Source organism: Chiroxiphia lanceolata, chromosome 7 (assembly GCF_009829145.1).
Source record: "Chiroxiphia lanceolata isolate bChiLan1 chromosome 7, bChiLan1.pri, whole genome shotgun sequence".
NCBI classification, from domain to species: Eukaryota; Metazoa; Chordata; class Aves; order Passeriformes; family Pipridae; genus Chiroxiphia; species Chiroxiphia lanceolata.
The window spans coordinates 31827844-31849442 of NC_045643.1; the positions used below are offsets into that span (position 1 = coordinate 31827844).

Here is a 21599-nt window from a genome sequence, read left to right on the forward strand (position 1 = left end):
CAATCAAGCTGACACAAGCTGTTAGGTTGCCAAAAAATTGTCTTACCCAAGACAGAACTTTTTTTAACTGCTTTAATAAAAATCACTAAAACAATATATCAGCTGTGTACAGAAAGTCTATCAGAGAAGAAAGGAACACCAGCTCTCCTCTCTGTACTCCGATTCACATGCCTGCCAAGAAAACATGATATAAATTGGATTTTAAAGTAAGGTTTTAAATTACTATTAGCATTTCTAAACTGGCATCTTTGTGAAACTTTACTGGATGTTTGAAAAGTAACTCTTCTCCTAATGCTAAGTCTTTAAAATAGAGCCCTGTTTGAAATCCTTGACACTAACTTTCCACTCTATTAATACCTCAGAGGCTCAGTTTATCTATAGCATGATGAATTACACATCATATGAACCCTCAAAACACTATACTGGGTTAAATTTTCTCGAGCACATACATTTAGTATGTACTTCACAATGTTTATACTCACAGAAGGGGGATCACCCTGTAGGTCAGTGACCAGCTGGAATGCACAGAGCTCCTCCTGGGCATGGATGAGTAGCCAACCCAGAGCTTATGGGTCAGAATTAGAGAGAGGGCAGGGATACATTACATTATAAAGGGGGTCTGCTACAGGTCACCTGGCAAGGAAGACAGAGTGGGTAAGACTCTCAACAAACAAACAGGGGTGTCCTCACATGCACAAGCCCTGGTCTTCACAGGGGACTTCAACCACACCAGTATCTGTTGGGGGGGCAGCACAGCAGGGCGTAACCAATCCAGGAGGTTCCTGATTGATGGTAACTCCCTTCTCTGAGTGATATGGATACAGACCTGCTGGAGCAGGCCCAGAGGAGGCCACAAAGATGCTCAGAGGGCTGGAGCACCTATCCTATGAAAACAGGCTGAGAGTTGGAGTTGTTCAGTCTGGAGAAGAGAAGGCTCTGGGGACACCTCAGAGCACTTTCCAGTACCTAAAGGGGTTCCAAGAGAGCTGGAGAGGAACTTTGAACAAGGGCCTGGAGTGACAGGACAAGGGGGAATGGCTTTAAACTGAAAGAGGGCAGGCTTACATTAGATATTAAGATGAAATTCTTCACTGTGAGGGTGTTGAGGCACTGGGACAGTCTGCCCAGAGAAGCTGTGGATGCCCCATCCCTGGAAGTGTTCAAGGCCAGGTTTGATGGGGGTTTGAGCAACCTGGTCTAGTGGAAAGTGGCCCTGCCCACGGCAGGGGGTTCAAACAAGATGATCTTTAAGGTCCCTTTCAATCCAAACTATTCTTTGATTCTAGGATGCACTTGTGGGTTTTTTTTAAGACTGCCTTTTACCACTTCGTATTTATTACATTACAAAATAGCCTACTATCTCTTTTTCATTTCTGTTGTAAATTTTATTGAATTATTCCTTGAAGGAGTTATATTTCCAATGTCCTCACACAATTTTTCACAGATTTCTATTTCATTCTGAAATTATATATATATTTATGTATATAATGATACAGATTATAGAAGATAAAAACAAAACCAAATGTCGAAAACTAAAAGGCTACTTTTTAACTGTACATCCAACTAAAAATAGTTCAACAACTGATGTGTATTAATTCCAAATGACAAACCTATTTGTGCTTACCAAACTAGAAGACTGCAAAAGTAGAAATTCATAGCCTTGTTACTTCTCATGAGTCTATAGGATACTATTTCTGCAGGCTAAAAGTAGTCTACATATCTCATAAAATTTACCTTTTAACTTAGCAAATAAAACTAATAATTATGTTGTGCAGTATACCATTAACTGAAGCTCCCTATTGACTTTTCTGTGGAAAAAATATTTTCATGCTAGAAATTAGGATAAAGGCTTCATGTTAAATGCCATGGAAAAACACCACTAGTAAATTGTATGCAAGCTAACAGGTATATTGATAACTGGGAGTTAGTATAGTTCCTATTGTGTTTGCATGACAAAGGAAAAAAAACTTGCCTTAAAGTAGTCAGATATGAAAAGCTGCTTGCCAGTGTACAGTAGTTACAGGGAGTCTATACAGCATTGACCAGAAACCTGAATCTTCTGGCAATGATTCTCCACATCACAAAAAAAAAAATAAATGTTTAGTTTGTTTTCTATTAATTTAAGAGTAATATGAGAGATGGTATCGAGGGGTCGATCTTAACCCTGTTCTAAACAGTTTTTCTCTCGTATATAACCCAAATGGATTATCTTCTCTTCTCAAAACCTTTCAAAAAGAGCATTTCCTGCCAATTTGGCTGGCCTAAATGTTCTCTAAAGGAATTTTTCTTTAAAGTTGTCCTTTTTTTTTCATCATGTGACAGCAAAGCAAACACTGAGTGTTCTCTGAGTCTGTGATTAGAGGTACATGCCAGTTTGCTCAACAGTAAGTACATCTATCAGCAGGCATAGTTTAAATGCCAATATCAATATCTCAGTAAAGGAGTCCTGAGTAAAGCATTTGAGTCTGTCACATCTTCAGAAATTGTAAGTTAACATGAAGGTAGAACTACTTTCAGTCCCTAAATGAAAACACAGCCTTAAGTGTTGTGGCAAAACAGCTATACAAAGGTAGCAATGTCTGTACAACTCTTAGATCATTCTCAGATGATTTTGCATATAAAAGCTTTCAAGTGCTAATCCTTCCAGTTGAGTATTTCTCACTTTTGAAATACAGATCAACAGTGGTCAATCAGATAGGTCTTCACATAATTCCTGCAATAGGGAACATACTGTCATGATGTAAAGCAAAAAAAAAAAAAAAAAAAAAAAAAAAATGTTGATTTAAAGGCAGGAGTGATTTAAAGGAACTGATCTCTAAAAATCTACCTATCAATATTTCAGTATGTGCAGGTATGTGACGAAACTTTGAAAACATGAAATAGAATACAAGCAGAAAAAGAAGGATACCTGTGTTATATTTATACTGACATATAAACTAAATGATGGCATCTCATAAACAGCTATTTCTGTTTATGCACCAGCCACTAATTCCCAATATAAAGATATATTTATAAGATTATTCCCAAGGTATTTTCTTTTGTTTAAATACTTCTGAAGCAATCAACTCCAAATATTATATAAAAATAACTAGATTCATAATTAAGTTGCCCCAGAGGACAAACAGGCTCCTACTCTGAAACTCCCAAGTTTTTCCACACTCCAGTTCCTTGCTTTAACAACAATAACCTCATTCTGTTGTATCTTCATGCACTTTCTTTAGCCTAGCATTTATTTAATTTTGAAGAAAACTAGCAGGGATATTTGCCTTCTACTCCCAAGTACGAAGCAGTGTAGCAATTTCTACTTGATGGGTGCAATGGGGTTTATTTAATGCACTCGTTATTCCATAGAGATTCACTTGTTGAGCCCCAACAAGTGGTTATTGGACTGGGCACTCATTCAGATTCTGCCACTGATGTCTTACATCACTGAATGGTTTGGCCTTCCAATTTTCCATATCTTTGTTGAGAACGCTAAGATATTTATAAAGATTCTGAGTATTATTATAGATTAAAAGCAAGATAAAAGGTACCAAAATATTACTAATACTGTCGGTACAATTTACTAAAACCACAACTATAATTACAACACAGATGCTTCAGACTTGAACAGAAGCTATAAGTATGTCAAAATACATCTCTTATTTCAACATAGTTCCTGCTTCTTGTTGTATATTCAAGTTCTATTTCATGTAATAAAAAAATACTAAAAAAAAACCCCAAAAAAAATCAACGACAACAAAAAAGAAAGAATTTTCTTTTAGTTTTAGTACCAATTCCATATTTACTGGAAGCTAGAGCCTCTTTGAAGCCTTTTGCTTAAAAAACTTACACTTTCTTTTAAAAACTTGCTATCCCATATGGAAGCATTGATCTCTCTACTAAAAAAAGGCAGGAAAGCTGTTGCTCAAAGTTTGAGAGAACTGCAATGACAGCTGTGAGTGTACACAGACATAAGAGTTTCTTATATTGTGGACAAAACAATGTATAAATAACTGTAGGCAAAAGAGTTGAATTTGGCATATCAGTAAACACACTTTTGCCTCAAAAAAAATACAAATGAAACAATCAGGCTTCTGAGCAACAACGATCTGAAATGATTATCATCTCCATAAAAAGAAGCAGTACGATGTACAGTGTTTAGGGGAATTTACATGAAATCTAAAAAGCACCCATCCATACAGGCAGAACTAAATAGGGAAAGAACTCTCTGATGCTCAAAATGGTATTAGAAATAATAAGCAATGCACTCTGAAGGTAACACAGGACATAATTCCCCCTATTTCACTGAAGATCTAAATTCAGACCTATTATATTTTATGAGAAGAATTTGCTAACCTAAGTATTTATGTAACAGATTAGTGGTACCTTAGAACTGAGCACCTCGCAATAGCCAGATCTTTAATGGGCTCCAACTTTCTCCTCCCCCCAAATGCAAACATCCCAAAGTGATCTTACATATATTCATGACAAAATAGGTTTGGCTACAATGCTTAGTACCTGCCAGCAGACCAGTAGAGTATCAAAATATTTTCTTCCAAAAATATATTAATTAATAATGAAAGTGAAGGGGGAACAGCACTGATTAGGGTCAAAACAGGGAAAGTAGCTGTCCTACAGTGTGCCTCCAAATCTTTCTTTGGCAAGCATTTCCAACCGGCAATAAAGCCCAGTTTTATGGACCTAGACCATTGTGGGAAAAAGGTTTTTATTTATATCAAGCTTTACAGTCTCTATGGGATATCTCAGAGCATCTGAGCTGACAGAACTAGTTTTCACTCGCATGGCTTGAAATGAAATGTAGGTCCCAGCTTATGCAAGCTTACAAGCAAGCTCTCTGGATTTTGAAACAGCCTTGGAGGTGTTGTAATTTGCTGAGCATTTTTAACATATTTTAAACAAAAAGTTAACATTTCCCTAGGTTGTTTATTCTTTTTCCACGAGTGCCTTTGAAGACTTCAGTTTATGTTTTTTACATCATTAATAATTCTCTACAGATATAAGAGCCACAACTGATCTTTATTATTGTAGATTCCAGCATAACATTTGATTTTTTGCAAGTCTTCCAAAAAAGCTACCTCTCCTTGAAGCAGAAAACAGTCTTCTGTCTTAAAGTGTACCAGGAGACACTACCATTTGCTCTCAAAATCTCTTTCCTGTTATTCCCTGAAGAAACTCCTATACACTGAGACTACAGCAGCACAACTTTGCTTTTATTTTTCTCAAGTGTTCAACATGGAAATAGACAGTAACTTTGGACAGCACCAGGCATATGTAACAGATATTTACACAAAACAGAAGAAGCAGAATAGTCCATAGTATTCCTACGTACTGCCTCCAGCTGTGTCATTCCCTCTAACAAGTAAAGTTTTTTGATCCTTTTGCATTCAGTCTCATCACCTTCCTTTCAAGCAGTAGTGGTCTACTGCTATACTTGTTCATGGACAGACACAGCCAGCATCCCTTGATGATTTCATCCAGTGACCAAATAGTCTGGAACCATTATTTAACTAAAAAGTACTTTAATAACCCTTTGGTTTACACAATTGGGGCACTTCAACGGCAGAATATATGCAGAACAATATTTACCTTCTAGGCATGCCACGCAAATCAGGTACTTTATGTTGTAACTTTAAAACTGACAAAAGAATTCAAAGATATTTTTTTCTTTAAAACTTGTGCAGCGTTTCCTTCTCAGGTTCTATGATATAGTTAAATGGTTGTTGACCCAGTGCTAAAAAAAAAGTCTTTGGAAAAATAACTCAAATCATACTAGAACCGAAAAAAAAAAAAAAAAGGTCTAATTGTTCTTTTAGTCTAATACTTGTGCTCTCCCTTTTTTTTTTTTCTGTGACTGAACCATTAATTTCTCCTATTTGTTTTTGAGAGAAAGGAAAGGGAGAAGTCTGTGCATGTACATATGAAAGATGCACATTCTGATCAGCGAGAAGTTTCATTCTGGGAATTTGTTTCTCATGACATGCAGCTTTCTCTTAGCTCATCTGTGACTCTGAAACTACAGCCCAAGTGACAAAATCTTAAAGTCAGCTCACATCTGCTGGAGCTAATGAGGATAGCTTGTAGCCATCCCAAGGCTGACACAATCCTAAGGACCTACTGCCAAACCCAAGTGCTTCTGCTCCACAAGGCCTCCAGTAACTGTTGAGTCCCCACAGGCACAAAATTTGTAGTAGCCACAAGTTAAAAATGCTCAAGGGCAAGAGATACTTTAACAATTATATGTCACTTTTCATGACTGCATTATGAATCATACACCTTTAATAAGATAAAATAAAGAAGTAGGTTACCTGGGGTTAAAAGAATGACTGACATAGTGATGAGTGAACAAACAACTAGAATCACCAGGAGCGCAATAGCAATTCCCTTCCAGTTCCTCTGCGGAGGGCTGTTACTTCCAAGTTCCTACAGGAATGGAAAAAAATAAAATAAAAGGAAAAGACCATGTTTCACAAACATACATTTCTAGAACTATTAGTGATAGGAAAATTGCTAAGTGCATACTCATAATCACAGCACGGGAGGTGCTCATGATCCCTCCCTTGTCCACTGTACACAGAGTCATCCAAAGGTGCGTAACTCTTATGCTTTTTAATAGATCCCTCTCTTTTTTTTAATATATAAATATGTAGTTTTATACCCCAAGAGAAAATCAAATCACCTGATGCAAGCTGTCCAAAATACAACCTGTGTAAAAATGTGCTGAACATAAACTTCAGGACAGTATCCCTAGCAGTTTATAAGATAATTACAGAAATGAAATGTAGCAATTTACTGTAATTCTACCTAACACGGTATGGACCATAAAGGTTTAAATACACATCCTTTTTAATGTACACTATTAAACTTATTTGTAATAGAAAACATTAACAAAACTGCCTGAGGCTGCAAGTATTCCATCTGAAGCTACAAGCTCTTTTTCCCTATACAGTAAATCAATTGTTAACTGCTCCCCTATTAGTTATAAAAAAACAACAGTAGTTTATAACAAATGTTAAATGGATGCTTCTTTCACTACTAGTGCACTTAAACCTACATCCTGTGTGGTTACACGTTTACCTCCTACCAAGCTCCATTTAGGTTTGTCAGTAATAGCAATGCATTGTCTGTGTTCATGGTACAGTTCAAGACCAAATAGCATGTAAACATCTAACAACAGAATGACAAAAATAGTACAATTGTTTCTTACAACCCTAACTTTCCCTCACAGAAAACAATATTTTTTCTACCTATATCTCAAAAGCATAAATGTTTCTTTGCTACAATTACTCGTACCTTTAGTATCACAAAACTAAATGCTATCATAAGATTGTGAAAAAAAAACCTCTGGGAGGAACTTGTGAGAAGATCCTACTTCGTCCTACTTACAAAGGTGAGGTATTTATACAAGCACTCTATAATCAACACAAGCTCCCACTAAGCTCCAACTAAATACCAGGTGGGGTAAAAACATGGCTTTAGTTCACGCTTGCCCTTTAGTTCACAACAGCATGTAAAAGCTTCTCTACCCCTCCCACTGCCAGGACGTGCACCAGCAGAGCTCTGTGAGGCCGCCTCTCCACTGAATGCACAGGGAATGACTGCCACGAAAGATGAGAGATTATGTGGAGTCTCTCCTATTTGATCCTCAATACTGGTTTTGTTAATCCTGTGATACACACCGAGAATGTTCTTTCATTTTTTCCACTGGGCAAAAGGGCAGAGGGACGAGGACAGCCACCTCAGCCAGCTTATTCTATGGGGAGGACTAAGTTGCAGGAAAGCACCTCCTTGTTCTGTTTTATAAGCTTCCAAACGCATGTTCAAACTTTTTCACATATGCATTATTTCATTTTGCTTTTCTGAATTATAATGAATGTGAAATGGAGAAGTCTTAACAGAAAGAGGCAATGTTCTTGTGACTTCTTAGTTGACACACACAACCTCAACACCACACATCACCCACAACAGCAGCTCCAACAGTGTCTTTAACTTTTTAATATTTTTTTTAGCCACTCAGACATTCATTTCTGCCTGTAAAAGACACTTTCTCTCCCTGGTCCTCTTTTCCAGGAAACATAAGCACACGAAGGCCAGTCCCTCCCACACTGAATTCTGTGCAGCTTTCCCGGGAATCACTGTGCAGAAGAACCTGATTACCATGACCAACAACACATCTTTGATACCAGAGGGTTTTTAACTGAAGATCAGGACTCCTGTCCTTGGCTCACAGGGGAAAAAATGGTGTAAGAAAGAACTCCTGGCATTCGTCTTCATTCTCCATCCCATTGCCCCTGTTTCCCAGCCCCATGCCAGCCTGCCTGCTCCCCTCATTTTCTTCAGCTCCTTCAGATTCCCTCCCACCCTGTGAAATATAAATTACCACAGCAGCTTCCTGACTAGCCTTAAAGACCAGGTTTTCAAGGCCTGCATGATGGCTTCATGAGCCTCTTTGGTGATCCCAAGGATATGAGGATTGCATGGTTTAATCCTTTCTGGACAGCCCTGACCACACTGACATTGCAATGATCCACAGCATTTTCATAAAAATACAGAACTTCTGTGTCCTGCATTTAAATTCATACCCAAGCTATTATTTTACCTTAAGAATTATTTTAATGTTAATAGCACACTCTAGAAAACACAAACTTACTCTAAACATAACAGTATTAGCCTTATTTCTATGACATTTGACAGATAAAAGAACTAGCAGCTCATAAAACCAAGTGGTGGTGAGAAAACAGTAGTTTCTCTCTGAGCATCATGAAACCCTATTCCAAAGGATTGGCTTAAAATGACAGAAGCTGGACAACTTGATGAATGTACCAAAGCCTCTAAAAACTGTACCAAGTCCTCATTATTCAAGACGTTCTTCTCTGCAGACATGAATATTGTTCAATTTCTAAAAATAAGTCTTCATTCTAAATACTTGTACAAATTTTTGCAACGAGAATAGCAAACAGTTGAATCAAGTATTGAGCATACAAAGCTTACAGGTACCCACAGTGAGAAAGAAGAGAGCTTCCAGATAGCTGAAATCTTGGAGACTGGCATACAAAGAACTCAACTTCCATTAAGAATAAAGTACTTTATTTCAATATTTGGATAAAATGCATGAGTTGTATCAAGTTATTATATTAGAATTTATCAAAGCTCATGATGTTGTTTTAATATTGAGTGACAACATTCTTGTAAGACATTTAGAAAGTTATTGTACACAAACATATATATTTGATGAAATATTAGAAAAATTATTATAATGAGGTGAATTCATAATACAATTAGTATGAAGGACATCTGCAATCAATTTTTTTGATGTTAACGAATTCAACTCTTGGACTGTGACCTACAAAGTTTTAAAATAGAGTAAGCTGCTGTTCTTCAACAATAAAATAGTTTCAGACTTACACTGCCTTTAAAAATTATCATAAGCAAAAGGCAGATAAATAGATGTTTGGACTGTGGCAAGACAGAAGCTGTCCTTTTTGAGAGTGATTAGAAGATAGAGGCATTCAAAACGAAACATCACAGAGAGCCACACAATGAGAAGGTTTTGACATCACAGGTTCCCTGTAACTGCAAACTGCCACATAACAACTGAATACACAGATGGAGATTTACAGATCTAACCTGCTAAACAGGCTCTTCTATTAATGTGGTTTGAAAAACATCAACTCTTGAATATGGTGGTTTATATATAACACTGTTATATTATTATAGATTTTACAATCTAACTCTAATGAATCAGAAAATGGTTGCTCAAAGCATAAAGCAATTGCAAGTTTTCTCATTATTTAAAGTAGCTTTTTCACAAACCATTTAATTGCCTTGTTGCCAAAAATAATCCTTTAGTAATATATATTTCTGAATGTAATTTCTGACTAATACCTTAGTAAAACACAGTCACAAAGAGAAAAATTAAATATTGCATGCACAAAGAACTGTACACCAATGTTAGAGAACCTAATGCCTACTCCTGCCAAATGCTAAAGACCACATTTACCAAGAGCTTTTATTCACCAACATGAGGGGACTCAGCACATATAGCCAAATAGACATTGTAGCCTCAGAGCCAAAAGTTTCTGCTTTGTGATTGTCGCCACCTAATATCTATTGAAAAGACCCCTAAAGGAAAAGACTGGTCTTAAAAACCATATACTACATGTATGATATAACCTTACAGAGGTTTCAAACTCTGCAGTAGTAACCAAATGAAAAACTAAAACAAAAACCTTGACTGAATGTGAGAGGGATGAAAGGTTGAGGCTGTCAAAGGAAAGCATGAGTCATCTCAACCCTTCAGCATCCCTCTATGTTAAATCCCACTAACCACTGCAAAACAAGGTATTTCAGTAGGAAATGCTGAAAAAAATACACCCAGCAAACACACAAAGTAAATATAAGTCAAATATGCTGAAGCATTTTTCTCTCTCCTTTTCTAGGCTGATTTCCAAATATATCCTCCCTCTCCAAATAGAATTTACAGACTGATGAGGAACTGACTCACTACAAGCATAAAAATCTTTTAAGCACTAGCAAGATACGGCTTTGAATATCACAGTCTAGGGTATAGAATCATAAAATGGTTTGGGTTGGAAGGGACCTTAAAGATAATCTCATTCCAACCTCCCCACCATGAGCACCTTCCACCAGACAAGGTAGCTTACTTAAAGCCCCATCCAGCCTGGTCTTGAACACTGCCAGGAAATCCACAGCTTTTCTTGGCTACCTGTTCCAGTGCCTCCACTGACACAGTGAAGAATTTCTTCCTTATGTCTAATGTAAACATGTCCCCCTTCAGTTTAAAGCCATTCTCGCTTGTTCTGTCACTCCATGCCCTTGCAAACAGGCCCTCTCCAGCTCTCTCGCTTGTTCTGTCACTCCATGCCCTTGCAAACAGGCCCTCTCCAGCTCTCTTGTAGCCCCTTTAGGTACTGGAAGGTGCTCTAAGCCCAGAGCCTTTGATTCTCTGGGCTGAACAATCCCAAGTCTCTCAGCCTCTTGTCACAGGAAAGATGCTGCAGCCCTCTGAGCATATTTGTGGCTTCCTCTGGACTCCCTCCAACAGGTGCAGGTCCTTCTTACACTGGAGGTCCCAGAGCAGGATGCAGCACTCCAGGTGGGGTCTTGAGAGCTGAGTAGAGGGGTAGAATCACTTCCTTTGACCTGCCCACACAGCTCTGGATGCAGCCCAGGATACAACTGGATTTCTGGGCTGCAAGAGCACATTGCCAAGTCACACTGAGCTTTTCATCCACCAGCACCCCAAAGTCCTTCTCCTCAAGGTTGCTCTACCCTCCACTCAGCCTTATTCGTGCTTGGAATTGCTACAACCCATGTGCAAGACCTTGCCCGTGGCATTTTTGAACTTCATGAGGTTCTCGTATGCCCATCTCTCAAGCCTCTTGGGATCCATCTGGATGGCATCCCTGCCCTCCAGGGTGTTGACCACACCACACAGCTTGGTGTCATCAGCGAATCTGCAGAGAGTGCCCTCGATCCCACTGTAACCCTGTGGTAGAAGGCTGTAATCTCATTCAGCAGTTCTGAGTTGTTGTTCTCTATTTTTGAATGAAATGCAAGTCATGAAACGTGGATGTTTCACCTCAAAAAAAAAAAAAAACCTACAAAAATACCTCCATAATAGTTGTGTGACTGTAACAAGAAGATATGACCCAAGTTCCTATTACAATAAGAGCAACAATGTGAAACTATGTTCCATTAAATGTATTTCATTTGGAAATATTTTTTATCCCTTGACATAGAAAAGCAAATGCATATTTTAACTTATATTGGGGATATCAATTTGGGAAAAAGAAACTCTTAAAATTAAGAGATCTTAAGTATCTTAAAGAAACACAAAACCCCTCAAATATTTCCATATTTTTACCTGAATAAACTTACAGTCTTTCTTGTAAACAGCATAACCAGAAAAAAAAAAATCACAGCTTCCTTCCTAAAACTTATTGACTTGTACAGTTTTATTGTTAATCAATGAGGATAAAAAGTCTTTAAGACAGATTTTTTCTAGCAAATATGTACAACTAAGGTTGTTGTAAGACAACAAAAGGTCGGAAAATATTGGCGCAACCTGCTGCATTACTAAGTCATGTTTTTGAATTATCTTAATAGCATTTTCCTGATTTCTTGAAAAACTATTTGTGTAAAGCACCATACAATTCTACAATGGAAATAATGACAGAAGGAGTAGAGACTGCCTGGTAGAAGCAGGCACATGGAAGGGCATTGGCCTGGGGACTACAGAGTGCCTCTGCTAGGCTTTTCTAGAAGATGCAGGTTAGTGAAAATCCAGCATCTCTATTGGGAGACTTTCAGAGACAAGCTAACCCTGGGAGCTGGCTTTAAGTAAACTGCTTTTTCCCCTAGAACTACCTGCCCGTGCTGCGATTGACTCAGGTAATAAATGGTGAGATGAGTCAAATATAGAAAATATGCATTTTTCTATAAAAATTAAGAACGAGAATTCAACCAGTTTGTGTGTAGAGCTGGGTACAGCTCAAAGTGAAAGCAGAGATTCTGCCCTTGTTTCTGCAGTCTGGAGTGAACTTTACCAGGCTGAAGTGTTTGGTGGTACAGGTGTGCAGATGCACATTGCTGTTTGCTCTTAGACTGTGGGTATTTGGAACGGAAAATCCACCCGCACTGAGCTGCAGCAGTGTCTGGTGGTTGCCTGGTTTTGTGTTGAGGCATGGAAGGCAGACGAAGTATCTCAGCTAGAAGACCTATGGCCTGTAGCAGTTTCTGCCAGCATAGCATCTTCTGAAGCCTTGACTGAATAATCTGCTTTCTTCTGTCTTTTGGTTTTTTAATATACTCTTGCTGTACTGTCACCAGGACAAAGCCTACAGAGGAAAGCACTAAGAATCACAGCCTCCCCTTATTTTGGCAAGAATTTCAGGGGCAAAATGCATTAGAGAGGAAAAGCAAATGTAATTTGCTTTGCAGTAGGAATGAGAATGAGTCTCTCTGTAGCTTAGATATATCACAACAGTATCACTTAATGACTCCTCCAGCATCTACATCATTAAACTCTTACCATTTGCATTTCCCAAACATGAAGAGAAGGTGATAAACGAAAAAAGACAAATAGTTTCATGTTGCATTTCAGGTGTTTTAAAAGACAGACTCAAGAGACTTATAACAGAAATATTGCAGTCTTTACAAAACTCTTTATAGAGCTGGTGATATTAAATAATATCTGCCCTGGGTGTGCAGTGTGCTATTTGAAGGGAAATTACCCCAGCAAGCATTCTGATTTTGTGATCAAATGATTGTGTCCATTTTTTTCCAGCTGTTTTTGACTAATCACATGGCCTAGATGGCAAGAGAGACTAAAAGACAGATCCACAAAGTGGCACAGAATAGTTATAATACATTTGCATAAGTACCTATCATTTTCATCCCTCATGTTCCCTTTACAGTTTCCTGTGTTATAAGATCCTGTTGCTCCAGTTCTTATCTGAATGATTATGGCCACACAATTACTTTCCCCGGTCAATATCTTTATTCATGAAAACATTGGCATTTCTTTTCAGAGTCATTGTAAAATGCCACTTTAAGAGGAATGCAGGACTCTATCAGCTCTGTGGATAATTGGTATTTTAGAAAGAGAACAGTTTGTTAGTAATTACCCTGCCCAGAACAGGTGCAGGATTTGGATATGGGAACAATCTGTCTTCATATTTTTATTTTTTGGGCTGTGCTGGTAAGACAAAGCCCTCCTTTTGCAGAGCCAACCTGAAAACAAACCTAGACCAAAACAACTAAAACAAACCAAAACTCACCTCTTCTAAGCAAAAATAAAGAATAAATGTGCACATATAAGTCATTCTGAGAAGTGTCAATCACTCACACTGGTTATTAACCCTGCAAAACATTTTGTGCTTTCTTTCAGCTTGGTCATTTTTGTTCTAAAGAGAGAGAGATTTTCCCTGGACCTGCAAGTGCCTATTCATGAACTGAGTTTTGGTAATTTGGGGCATTTTGGAACAGCTTTGTCAACAACCTTAGTTCCAACTGCTCACAAAAAAAGATCAGAAACATTTATGGAATCTATTTAATGCATCACAGCCAGCATTAAGAATACATTCCACATCTTCCCATTCATTTTTCAGTGTACCTTGTAACATTTGCTCAAACACAATGAGCTGGCTATTACATTAGACAAACAAGTAAAAGCATAACTTCTAAAGCATTCTGCCAAAACCCTTGTCCAAGGTCTAATCACAGCAGATGAGTTTAAAATTTTGGTCATTACTGATGCATGCAATACATACAAAAGCAGAGAGATGGGTCAGCACAACTGATCAAAACAGCGTGGCACATTCACAAGTGAAAATCTGTGGCCCTCTGCTTTTTTTAACTAACACAGCAGTACAGAATTTCAGTACAGAAAAACAAGAAGGGGGAAGCAAAGGAAATACGGAAAATGCAGGTCATGGAAAATACTGCTATAAGGACTGTTGAATAGCTGGGGCAGAGAGAGATTTGGATAAAATAACAATGGATGACAGAACTGGTTTGTATTTGAACTAAAAAGAACAGTCACAATGTAGAAAAAAGCTACAGAAGGCAAGGGAATTCCTCTGGCTTTTGGGAGCTGAGTTGAATGCAACACACTTCTACGAAGAGCTATAATGCAATATAGAGTTACTGCAGCATTAGAGGCAATGTTATTGAGCCTCAGGATTTCAAAGTTATTATCCCTTTTCATCCTGTATTCACAATCTTTTATAGTTTGTTTCTAACAAAGTTTCAGAAATAAAAATACTGTATTCTTTTTCCAGCCCAGCACAAAACACTTGGAGAGTTAAGGAGAATAACAAAGTTATGACAAGATGTAGATACACGAAAACTACAGAATCCCTACCAATAGGGATTCCTGCATGTAACAGAATAACAGCTAATGAACTGCTGCTTTATTAAACCAACCTATTTACAACACCCTTCCAACCTCCCCTGCAAATCTCATCTCCACACAGTTGGTTGTCAAGAGGAGTCACACACCCTTTTGAGGGTTTCAGGCTCACTGAAGGCTCTGCTGTGACTTCAGGTTCTCATCAGACCAAAGCTCCAGTATTACCACCATGCTACTTCTTCTTTTCCTCACAAAAGTCTCATCTTGAAGCTAGTGAGATTTTTGTCTGATTATGAAAAGGTATCTCTGCCTGTAGGATTACATAGAAATACAGCAAGCGGCTCATTTCCAGTAAGCCCACACATTGTTAGCATTTAGAGGAAATCAACAATTCATTTGTCATAATGAAAGAAAATTCTTAAAGTATTTTACTAAAGCAAGTAATGCCAAGGACAGAAAAAGATGACAGAGCAGCAGACAAAAACATGATTTAACTCAGCTTACTATGATGTAACAGAAGTCTATATAAATATGGTACAGTCATTTATGGTCAAAAGGGTATTTTCACATAGTCTTACTGATCCTAACTTTAATGAAATGTCACAAGATACTAACATATTTCTTCCATTCTTATTATCTTGAAGAAAAACCTCCCAACTAAGTAAAATACTATATTTAAAAAAAAAAAACACATAAAAAATACATGAATACAGGCTATACGTGTTGCATACTCACAGATTTTTCTACAGATATAACAACATTGTTTGATGGAATTTGTCCTTTTCATTACTCAGAAACAGAGTGATACAAAGTATACCTGATTGCTTAAAAAAATTTTTAAAATGTATTTTTATTTCTCAATATATTTGCAAGGTCCCATAAGAGATGACTTTTAAAACTGCTATCATCAGTTTTGCCATTAATGTCCAGATCTGCTTGATAACACAATATCACACTTCACTGAAGGTTAGATAAACAGGGAAGGTTACTAAACTGCAGTAATGTCACAGAAGTCATACTCAAGTTTATGCCACATAATTCTACAATTTAAATTGAACACAGTGTCCATATATTTAGTGGTATGAAACTGAGCTCTGCACTGGTGCATGACTTTCAAGTAAGAGCACTGTTAGGTTAGAAAAAAACAAAATTGCCCTTTGATAAAAAAAAAGCACAAAATTTGTGTTCAGGTATTTGTACCCACACTTAATTCTATGCCATTTAAGAGTCCCGAAAAATGGAATTGCAAAAACTTTTTTTTTACATGACTGAGATTAAATCAGGAGTTGTCAAAACATGGAACACATTTTTAAGGTTATTTTTGCAAATTTACATCAATATTTTTCTATTTGTTTTCAGATTTACATAGAAGTTACTTACAAATAGAACAAGTAATTTAAATTCAAATTTGCCTTAATAAGATTCTGTGTGCACATACGTATGTACACATATACACATATCACTGAATATATATACAGTTAAACATTATTCAAGGCAACACTTCTAGAAATAAATTGAAGTGTAAATAAACCAAAGAGTGTCAGTACCAGAAAAGGGAACACTGTAATCTCTGTGTTTAGAGGGATCTGAGGTAGTAGAAAGTTAGAGGATTTTTCCAAGGTTGTGTGAGAATGGTAAACCAGCATCTCTTCATGCAAATATTTGTGAACGAAACTGTAGCAAACAACATTACTTCGCCAGTATCACTGGACTCTGTTTAGAAATTTATTGTCTGGTTTTTCACAGACCACTTCATGATTAAGTTACCTGCTTTTCCAAAAAATGGAATTTTATTTAAAGCAGAGCAGTACTATGATTCTATTATCAGAAGTAAAGATAAGACTTACTCCTGCATTTTTTAGGGAAAAAAGACCAGGGAGGTGATCAGGAAATTTTTAGATTTAATACAATGTACTATGTTATATAGAATTAATATACGTAATAACCCAGTGGAACCATGACGACATTTCACTTAAAAACATTACATTTTTCACACGCACATACATACACACAGAGTTTACAAAAAAGCATTTCTGGAAAGACAACAGGTCAAACAATCATCTCTTTATATATCTTCCACTCAATTAAAAAGCAAATGCAGTACGAGGAGGGGGAAAAAAAACCTAAAAAAAAAAAAAACTAAAAATAAAATAAAATAAATAAATAAATAAATAAACCTGAAAACAAACAAACAAGAACCCACCAAAAAAAACCCAAACCACTTTATCAGGAATTTCTTGGCTATTTTACAGGATTCATTGATTTTTTTCAGTATACTTCTAGATAATGTAAAAATCCAGCTTTTCTCCCCTGCAAATTCTTCTTACCTAGTGGTCAACCCTATCTACACACAACACTCCAAAGGCTCTTTATCCATTAGGTTTCATGGGGAAATGTGAACCACCCAACAAGGTGGTTGTGAACCACCCAACCAACCAACCTCTTGACTGGTCTAGAGAAAATGCAAATGACTCATGGTGGGACAAAGTCCTGCCTTCTTCTCCAGGTGCTAAGACAGTTCTGCCACGTGTGCATGTCCATCAGCAGAAAGCCTAGGGCAAACTTCAACAGATAGGCTGAAGGGGTAGGACAGAAACTGGGGGGTGACACAGTCTTCCAAGTGGCCATTGCTCAGAGACTGGCTGGGCATGGGGCTGGCTGTGGGAATCACAGAATCCATTAGGTTAGAAAAGATCTCTCAGACCATGGAATCCAACCCATGACCAAACACCACTTTGTCAACCAGACCATGGCACTGAGTGCCATTTCCTTAAACACCTTCAGGGACGGTGACTCCACCACCTCCCTGGGTAGCCCATTCAAATATCTGATCACCCTTTCTGTGAAGAAATTCTTCCTAATGTCCAAACTAAACCTTCCCTGGTGCAACTTAAGACTCTGTCCTCTTCTTCTATCACTAGTTGCCTGGGAGGCAGTCAGTGATTTCCTTTGCATCACTTGTTTTATTTTGTCTTTCCTCCACTTATCCAACTGTCTTCATCTGGACCTACAAGTTCTCTCTTCCTGTTTCCACCCTGGTCCCACAAGCAAGCAGAATGAGCAACTGACTTCATGATACTGAGCTGTTGGACAAGTCAATTCACCACAAGCATGTATGTCCTGTTCTCACAACGCTCTCCTGCACCTACATTTAATAATTGCACCACCACTTTATCTTTTTTTTTCCTTTCAGTGACATTACATTGTAGCTGCCCTCAGTACAGCAGGAAACTGAAGTCTCTCTGAAACTGAGCACGGATTGAGTCAAGATGCTCCTACTGACTAGCTTTTCCAGATGTTGTTTTTATTGAAAACCAAAGAAATGCATAGATACGCTAAGGCCTGCTCTAGAAAAGCTTAGACATTCTGAGAAACAACTCAAATGAACCTTTGATTATAGGGATAAATAATCCGTTGTGACCTTCCGACTCTCAGAAAAAGCTCCTGTGGCAGCTGGGAAGTTCCAGCCCTGCAAGGGACATAGAGAACTAAGCAGAGAAGGTGCCTAGATCTGGTATTTGTGCAGTTAATAGAAATAAAGCAAGATGGAGAGGAAAAAACAGAGGATGACCCACAAGAAGACATTCTGTCACTCCACATGGAGTTTCTACTTTATGCATAGCTCTGTGTTTAGCGCGGCTGCATAAAGAACACAGAAGAGCAATAAACTGTATTAGTGAAGCTTAGAGAAAGGTGCCCAAAGCCTTTGTCAGATGGGGATTAGGTACTGTATTTTCATGCAGTATGAAATAACAATAGTTATTTCTCGCGTCTAATTTACTATTTTCTTTAAATAAAGGATATCTCTGCAATGCACAAAAACAGCCCTGTCACTGAATTTTCCATTAATGCACTGAAGGTAATTTGTTGTCTACAGATCCAGTACTCACAACAGATACTCAGCTCAAAATCTCTGCTTGGCTTTGAGACTTAATATAAGAGCCAAATAATTCCTCTAGATCCACTTCAACAACTCCTACTGAAATATCTGGAGGCAGAGGAAAATATTTTACTCAAATGAAGGTGTTGGACTACCAGACGGGCTATAATACTGTGGTTTTCTTATATACACTTCAAGAGATGTACTGTGGGCCTTAAAGGAAAAGAATTCTTGCAATACTCCATGATTCTCCAGATTAAAAATTAAAAAAGTGTCACCTTTCATTTCCTTTTTCTAAATACTTGCTTGTTTTTTAACAAGAGTGAATGAACATACTCAGTCTGTCCCCTAAAACAAGCTACTAGAAGTCAAAATCCAGGCCTACAGGGACAAATAACTTGAATAACAAATAATCTAAATAACTTATTTAATAAATTACAAAAGGAGTTTTCCAGATTCATGCCACGCAAAAATGGGTTCACCGGTAATCTTGAATGTTCATAAAATACAAACTACTTTCAGAGCAAACACAGGAAAAAAAAAACCAAGCAAACAAACTAAAGCAAACAAACCACCCAAAGAACAGAAGTGTGGATTTTATCACAGACAAGTGGTAATGATCGGCAAATGTCTTTTCAAATGGGTGGAAACCTGAAAAAAATTATTCTTTAGCTAATTCACAAAAAAGAATTGTATCAAATGTGTCAATGCAGTCAATACCTGACTTTCACAAGAAAATTTCCTTCTTTCCATTTTTTTTTTTATTCTATGCCTGTGAGTTTTCTTCCTGTTTTCTACAGCTCATAGTACTGTATGTTCCTTATTCCCTGTTGAGTAACTGAATAATCTTTTATATCCCTGTCTCCTTGGTGTAAACAATTTATGAAATTTTCTGGAAGCAGCTATATTACAACTTTTGAGATTACAACTTTAGGCAGCTCTGGCTGTTCCCACAGGATCAAAATTTTGAATAACATTAAAACTACCCCAAAGTGATGAAGTCAGCAGCTGGCTACATGCTGCACCCGTACTTTCTGACTACAGTGGCCCTTGAAGGAAGCAACTCCTCAAATCAAGGAGTGTGGAGACCTACAGCCAAATCCCCATGACTCTGCTGGGTAGAGGGTATTGAAAATAAAAATACTGAAGTAGCTGTTGTGGAGCACACTGACTGGAGAAACAAAGCCCAGAGACTGAACTTCATCCTTTCTAACTTCCCCAGTCAGAAGATAGTAAAAAAACCTCAAAACCAACCAAGGGCAAAACAAACCAAAAGTGGCTCTGACAAAACTGACTCTGACACAAGTTGGTCTGATGGACCAGCTTGTTCAAAAATTAATAACTCTTCCCTTCTGTCCCTAGTGTAATTGGTCGTCACAAGCCTCACAAATAACCCCATCACATCTTTTAGCAACAGAGGACCCAAAGACATTTTTCTTTGCAGAGTCTTCTCATCTAGACTTTCTTGGAAGTAAATAGGGACAGGACACTGATTTTTTTTTTTCATGAAAACTAGTGTCAGTAAAAAGCTCAGCTTTTAAAATCAAATCAATCAGTAACCTGGAGTCCTATTTCCTTTAATGTTTTCTACGGAAGTTTTTGAGGGAAAAAAGCATGGATTATCACACATTTAAAAGTGAAATAAAAGTATTAATCTCATCAGTTCATCAAGACTACCTGTCTACAACAGAATAATCTGCAAAACAACACAATATTTTAACTTCATGATGTTTCAACATGATGTATCAAGACAAATTGAAGCAATATATCCTATACGAAAACCTTTGAAGTTTCTAATCCAGTATAGTAAGAACTGCATATCTACATTGCTGATATTAATCTTAATTAAAATACATCAAAATGGCTTCTTATGTACCATAGCTGAAATGTGGTAAACTGGGGCCATTTTATGAGAGTCATTCTTCTGACCTAGCAAAACAGATCTTAATAGTAATTATTCCATATTTCCCGTAGAAGGAGAGTATACATACATTATTTTATTTATACATCATACTGCAAACAGGATTTTGCAACAAAATTGAAATAGGACATTATTACTTGATAATTTTATTACCTGAGTAATGTTATCCTGTGCAGTTATGAGTTACAAGCAGAATGCTGGATTGTTCTTTAAGTAAGAATGGAAAAACTGAATAAAAAAACTAGACATCTGAAAACATCCCAGAGAATAAGATAAAGTTTTGCAATGTACAGCTACACCAAGAGTAATTGCATATGCCAGCTTCTAAAACGAGAAGCTACTAAAAATAGACACATTAATTCTTCTGGGTGCCTTTACCAAAGTAGCAATCAAAAATTGCAGTTTACCCAAAAGCTGCCTATATACTACTTGCTATCTATTAGGAAATGTACCACCCCCTCTGTATAGATCTATGTCAGTAGCCAATTCACTGCAAGACACTGCAATAAGAATGCTTTATTTTCTGTTTTCTATGCATTCCCTGTGGTTATTAGTTGCATATTTAGGTAACCCTGCAAGTGAGCAATGAATGAAAGAAACCCTTGGTGTTTTTGTTAATAATTTATTTTAAGGTTGCAACTTCAAATATTTAAGCAAACCAAGCAAGAACAGGGCATAAACTCTTTTAAAAAAAATGAGACCCATTCTAGTTCTGTCAGCCACCCAGTAATTACTGCTTAATGCAAAGGTTACAAAGAAAAGACAAACATATTATTCAGATTACAAATAAAGCTATTGTTGTAGGGCTAAGGAGAATTAAATCAATGCCTCAGCTACAGCCACTTTATCAGGAAGGGCCCACAAGCAATACTTAGTTGTTCCCCTCATGACCATGCACATCTTCTTGTGCTCTAAATTGAAGG

The 21599-nt window shown here is 37.4% G+C and overlaps 1 protein-coding gene across 1 annotated transcript in view; it reads right to left on the reverse strand.

Annotated features, from left to right (window-relative positions):
- DPP10 (dipeptidyl peptidase like 10) overlaps positions 1 to 21599 on the reverse strand; it is a 265286-nt gene that overhangs the window by 206843 nt on the left and 36844 nt on the right. The window contains 1 exon segment of the mRNA XM_032693535.1: positions 6309 to 6423. Within this exon segment, the coding sequence (XP_032549426.1) occupies positions 6309 to 6423 (115 nt within the window).